General features: G+C 31.7%; 1 protein-coding gene across 1 annotated transcript; it reads left to right on the forward strand.

Moving 5' to 3' along the window:
- Positions 1-3437: 3437 nt before the first annotated feature.
- LOC132633283 (LOB domain-containing protein 41-like) lies at positions 3438-5410 on the forward strand. Its single transcript, XM_060349589.1, has 2 exons — positions 3438-3701; positions 4638-5410. The coding sequence occupies exons 1-2, from the start codon at positions 3512-3514 to the stop codon at positions 5135-5137; spliced, it is 690 nt and encodes a 229-aa protein (XP_060205572.1). The 5' UTR covers positions 3438-3511; the 3' UTR covers positions 5138-5410.
- Positions 5411-6087: the final 677 nt, after the last annotated feature.

Below are 6087 nucleotides of genomic sequence, written 5' to 3' on the forward strand. Positions count from 1 at the left end.
TATTGTGATATATGGAAATTCTTTTTAAAGAACTGTCGGTAATACAAGTCAATATCATGGAGAGATGGCCCTTTATTGCAAACCCAAAAATGAACAAAAACATTGAAAAGAGAAGGTAACCCAAATTTGAAGAAGATTATAGAAACAATAAGAATTAGCGACGGACAAATTTTGTAGTTAAACTTCAAAATTCATTGATAATTCTAATTAGCGACTAATTATAAAAAACAGTTATTAGTTATGAGAAATTTAGCGACGAAATTCGTAGATAATTCAATTTTTTTTATAGTGATAGGAATCGTTTTATTTTGAAACATATTAAGTTCATATGGTAACATATGTTAAAAATTTGTCGAACAAATTGAGTTATCGTGACAATATTTTTTAATTTCAAAAAAGACTCCTTTTGATCATGAGGTTGATCGAATCTGCCTCAACAAAACAATACTGTAAATTTTATACCCCGATTATTTCATCTACTATGTCAAAACAATCTACTCTATTTGGTAAAAATTCATCCATATCAGTGTTTACATCGAATCAATGAATATATCACATGTGTTTGAATATATAATTATCATTGAACTATAATTAGTTAATTTATATGTTTACTTCATTAATCACTTAATCATGATAAGTTAAATTGATTTGGTATAAATAGCAACAAGTGGGAAAAGAGAAATGAGTAGGAAAATGATGGGGGATGGGGTCAGTTCCAGGAAAATAGGATAAGAAGATAGGAAGGTGAGGAAAACCAGAGACGCAGTTCTAAGGGCGCCCATAGTCCAGTCCCCCCTTCTCTAAAACCATTCCACTAAACCGGGAGACTGGTTTTCTTTTTGACTTTACCCATCTCCCACGCGCTTCATTCTTCTCTTTTCTCACCCTCCTCGTTAATCATTGATTTAGGGAGATCCTCTACTTCTTCCTCTACACACTCTCAAATTTGATTCTCTTTTCAAATTTATATGAAAATTAAATTTCAAAACTACTTAAGTTGATTGAACCATTCATGATTCAACTAAAATGAGTTTATAAAAATTGCAAGTAATTGCTACTACGATTCTCTTTAACAACTACTAGATAGCTACTATATAAATCAAATAAACAAGACTAAGGTAGCCTTCTAAATAACTTATTATCTTAACAACTGAACCAAACAAAAAGTGAACATATCAATTAAAGTTGCTTGACTATTTGTAACATAAACATGAAATTAAAAGGGACTACCTTGCTTGCTTGCATGTAAAATATATATAAAAGAAAATGTAAAAAATGAGTTATTATTACCCTTGGCCAGTTGGCCTCACATATTTTGTCGAGGAAGAATCATGCGAAATTCTCTTTCCCTTACTGATTTCTTAGGCCTTAATTTACTACTACATTTTCCCAAAGACTTACTTAAATATGTAAAAGGTGGATGATGAGTAATTTGTTTTTTTTTTCTAGTTAAAAGTAGGGGTGGGCGTTCGGTTTTTCGGTTCGGTTTTTTCAAAGTTCTGTTCGATTTTTCGGTTTCGATTTTTTTAAAGTGGACACCGAACATCGCACCGAATTAGTTCGGTTCGGTTCGATTTTTTGAAGTTCGGTTCGGTTTCGATTTTTCTAATTCGGTTTTTTTTTAGCAATTACACATCTCTCCATTTATTTTCATTTTTCCTTCTTGATTGATTCGAGTTACAGAGGTTTACGCTAGACTAAATGTTTGAAGGTTTGATGACTTTAGAATCCAACCATAGTGATCATCCACACATACAAGATAATATCTTCTATATACAAAATATAATGTATTATACAACGTATAATAAAATCATACGAGGTATATAAAATTTTATATAGTGTATAATCATATTATGTGAGTTATATCTAATTTATTATAATAGGTGAAATAAATTATATGAATATTATTCTATGTATAAATTTTTTATTATACTATATATAATAAAAATCAACACTCAAATTATTATTATACTTGTGTTCAATATCCTGTAGTGTTAAACGAAAATTGAGATTTTATTTTTTATGGAACAATGAAAGAAGTTGAGAATAAGGAGGAAGTAGAAAAGGTAAGAAAAAAACGTTGGAAAAAAATCTTGCAGAATAAGGAGGAAGTATGAAATTGTATAAAAGCAGTTATACTGTGAACAACAAATAGGTATTGGAGTTATTCACGTCTGAAGGGTTTCCTTATATACAACAATTTGATTTACTATAAAACACTTAACCTGCCATGTAATGTTTAATAACATTTAGTTGCTAAGAGTATGTAAATATTATAATATTATTGCCTACTTATGTTTTTTTCCCAAAAACAATTGTATGCATGTAGTAAATCTTCAAAACTTCGGTTAAACCGAAATACCGAAGAACCGTTGACCAGGAACTGAACACCGAACCGAAACACCGAATTTGTTATAAAAAAAATCGAAACCGAACCGAAAAACCGAAAAAACTGAAACCGAAAACCGAATTAATTCGGTTCGGTCAGGTTTTTCGATTTTCGATGTTTATGCCCAGCTCTAGTTAAAAGAAATTTTATTTTATTTTAGGCATATAAAAATGATACGAACAAGTGAACAATGCAGAGAATCATACACACGATAACCACCTAGTAGTAATTAGTTAGGGCTCGTTTGGTACAAAAGATAAGGATAAATAATTCAGAAATTATATTTGTGATGAGATTATCCCATATTTAATTGGAATAAAATCATGATATAATTAATCCCGAGATTAGTTATCCCAAAATTGTAATGTTATTTTATTTCTATGGGAGAGTAGAGTAATTAATCTCTGAATAAATGCTTATTCTCGGATAACTTGTTTCCATTCAAACGACTGTGGAGCGCGTGAAATGAACATGTGGTAAAAGAAGGAGTATGTGGCGAGCCGCCATGGGTCTGGGGCCTTTGGACTGGCATTACACGTGTTACTATGATACAACTCCTGGTTTTGAACCAACTTGCATGTCATTCTCCGCCTTATTAGGCCTTCAGATTGTGACAGAACTTTCTTTGTTTTTTCTCATTCAATTGACCAAAGTACCCTCAACATTAACATTCGTAGGTATATTTGATGTCTCTGTGCAATATATAACAGGAACAGGTTGAGATAGAATACAATTCTATTTTGGAACATCACAATTCACATAAACAAGATAAATAACATATAAGCATCCTAATTGCAAAAAAAATCTGATGATTAATGAAAGAGATCTTAAACTCTGATTCCTTAGTACACCAAATTATAGTTGATCAACAAAGGGGCAGGGGTAAAATGGAGAATGAAGAAGTAGGTGAATGAGCTTTCCCAAATACTAGAATCAGCCAAATGATTTGAAATTTCCCAGGATACCACTATTTAAAAACCACTTGCTGGCGCCCCTTATAAACTCCCTTTCACATGGAAACCCCTCCTCCATATATAACTCTTTCACTTGCAACTCCAAAAAACCAGTAAAACTTTCTCATATTTAAAATAAAAAAAAAAAATCAGAGAGTGATAATTAGCTATGCGTTTAAGCTGTAATGGTTGCCGGGTTCTCCGGAAAGGCTGCAATGAAAAATGCTCAATTAAACCTTGCCTTCAATGGATCAAATCACCTGAAGCCCAATCCAACGCCACCCTCTTCCTCGCTAAATTTTACGGCCGTGCTGGTCTCCTTAATCTCATCAACTCTGGCCCTAATCATTTGCGTCCTGGTAAATTAATTTCCATACTTTTCAAAATTTTCTACTAAATGTACTACTCGCTCCGTCTCAATTTATTTAAGTGACACTCTTTCTTTTCTAGTTAATTCAGATTTTTTTTTATATTTAATAATAATTTAATTTTAATTTTTCTATTTTATCCTTTTAATGAAATGATTTATAGACAGGTATTGAAATTTTAAGCTTAATTTAGACCATAGAAATGATAAAATTTATACCATGAATGAAGTAAGATGTAAATTTTATCTCAAGTTTAATCTTGAATTATTTGGATTGTTTTATTCCACTTTTCGAGATGGGATAAATTAATCCCTACATTATGCGATTTCATCTCATAAAATTTCAAATCATTCAAGAAAGCAAGATTTGAGATTTAAAATTATGATTTTTATATATAAAATTTGACTCATAAATTTATATTTTGTAAAAAAATTATAAATTGATAGATATATTTACTAGCTATTTATATAAAAAATTAAAAGGTTTATAAATTGATAATATATTTATACTAAAGTTATTTTTACTAATCATGTTGAAGGATTATATTAAAGAGTACTTACATTATAATTCATGTTCAATTTATATTTTATTAAATTAAAATTTAATCAATTGATATTCTATTTTTTTTGAAATAGAAATTTTTTCTAATAACTTATTAATTCTCATTTGATAAAAGATAATATAAGAATTAGAAATTTTTTGATGATTATTCACAATTTATAGAGTTTTTATCTTTATAAGAAATAATACAATTTTAGAAATTCAAATTATATGTTCAATTCCAAACGGTTCCTATATTTCCGGGTTGATTTAGTCGACGTACCAAGGGATCCTAAGTTTTAAAAGTACAGCTTCTTCACATAAATTGAGACAGTAGAATATATTCTTCTCTATATGTGTTAACGTAGTTTGTTTACTTATTTGCAGCTATCTTCAGATCCTTATTGTACGAAGCATGTGGACGTATTGTAAATCCAATTTACGGTTCAGCTGGTTTGTTAACATCTGGCAACTGGCAACTCTGTCAAGCCGCTGTTGAGGCCGTTCTAACCGGCGCGCCGATCGCTAAACTTTCACCCGACTCAGCTGCAAATACCACAAGCCCTTCACTCAAAGCATGTGATATTCGCCACGTGTCAAAGGAAAACGATTCTGGTTCGGATCTACATAAGGTTAAGACCCGAACCCGGTTCAAGCGCGTGAGGAAACAATCGCCTGAGGTTGATGATGCGGCTCGGGTTATGTGGAGTTGGTCTCATAAGGATGACGATGTTGTCGAATCGCCGAGCCGAGATTCGGGTCTGAGCCAACAAGGAGAAAGTGGTGATGCTGAAAGTGGCGGCTCGGTGGAAACTGTTGAAGCCGAGCCGGTAAAGCTGGGTGAGGATGTTGGATTGGACTTAACGCTGGGGTTGTATAGCCGTTGATGAAGAAAATGATTGACTTGGATGAGGACACGTGTATAATGGGACTGTAGATTAGCTTGAGCTTGTTTTGACGGGGTTTATATTAAAGATTAAGACAATCCTATGTGAGCCCCAAGTTTTTGTGAGGTGGTTTTTAGTTTATTAGAGTTTTATTTACATTTACTCCTAGTAGGTTTGTATTTTTGTTAATTCTTTTTGCGGGAAAGAGGTGCACGTGGAATGTGAATGTTAGATACAGAGAAGTGAATATACAGATCTGAAGTTGTGACTGCCCTTTCGTTGTTTCGAGCTATTTATGTTTTTCTCATTTTATTTTTATTTTTATAACAAACTGATACTCTTTTAAATTCAAATACAATTACTCCTAATTTATACTTACGTTACCACACAAATCTTATGTTATCTAAACACTTGGCACCTTTAAGTTGAGTAACTTTTAAAGGTTTTATTGCCATATTTATTTTATCTTATTTCGTGCCAATTCATGCTCTTTCTAATCGTTTTAATTTACATACTGGTACTTTGGGCTGTTTCTATTCTTCACACGAGTTCTTGTTAATTGAAGTAGGAATGACCTGACATTCAGTCAAGATAATATTTTGAATAAACTAAATAGGTACCAAGTGATGTGAAGGCAAGATTAATATAGGGAGTAGAAATTTTATACACCATTGAGAGGTTCGAATATAGCTGTTTCTTATGTACCTTAGGAAGTTTAGAATAATGTTTAGGTGTGTTTTCAATAGCTAGCTAGCTTTCACTTTCTTGGTAGTTGGTTTATTAGTTAATTAGAGACCTTCACAAATTTTCTGATCAATCTACTTTCTTTTCGAAATTTCTGATCAATCATCAGTATCATGCAACAAATCACAAATATTCTGACATTATCTAACCTTTAATAGAGTTAGGTAACTAAACAAATACGACTTGTCATTTTTAACATATATGTG

The sequence above is a fragment of the Lycium barbarum genome, chromosome 3 (assembly GCF_019175385.1).
Source record: "Lycium barbarum isolate Lr01 chromosome 3, ASM1917538v2, whole genome shotgun sequence".
NCBI lineage: Eukaryota > Viridiplantae > Streptophyta > Magnoliopsida > Solanales > Solanaceae > Lycium > Lycium barbarum.

Excerpts from the sequence above, each read along its gene's own strand:
- LOC132633283 (XM_060349589.1), top strand. The coding sequence starts at position 3,512 with ATGCGTTTAAGCTGTAATGGTTGCCGGGTTCTCCGGAAAGGCTGCAAT. Across the intron at positions 3,702-4,637 it reads CCCTAATCATTTGCGTCCTG|CTATCTTCAGATCCTTATTG; the intron begins GTAAATTAATTT and ends ACTTATTTGCAG.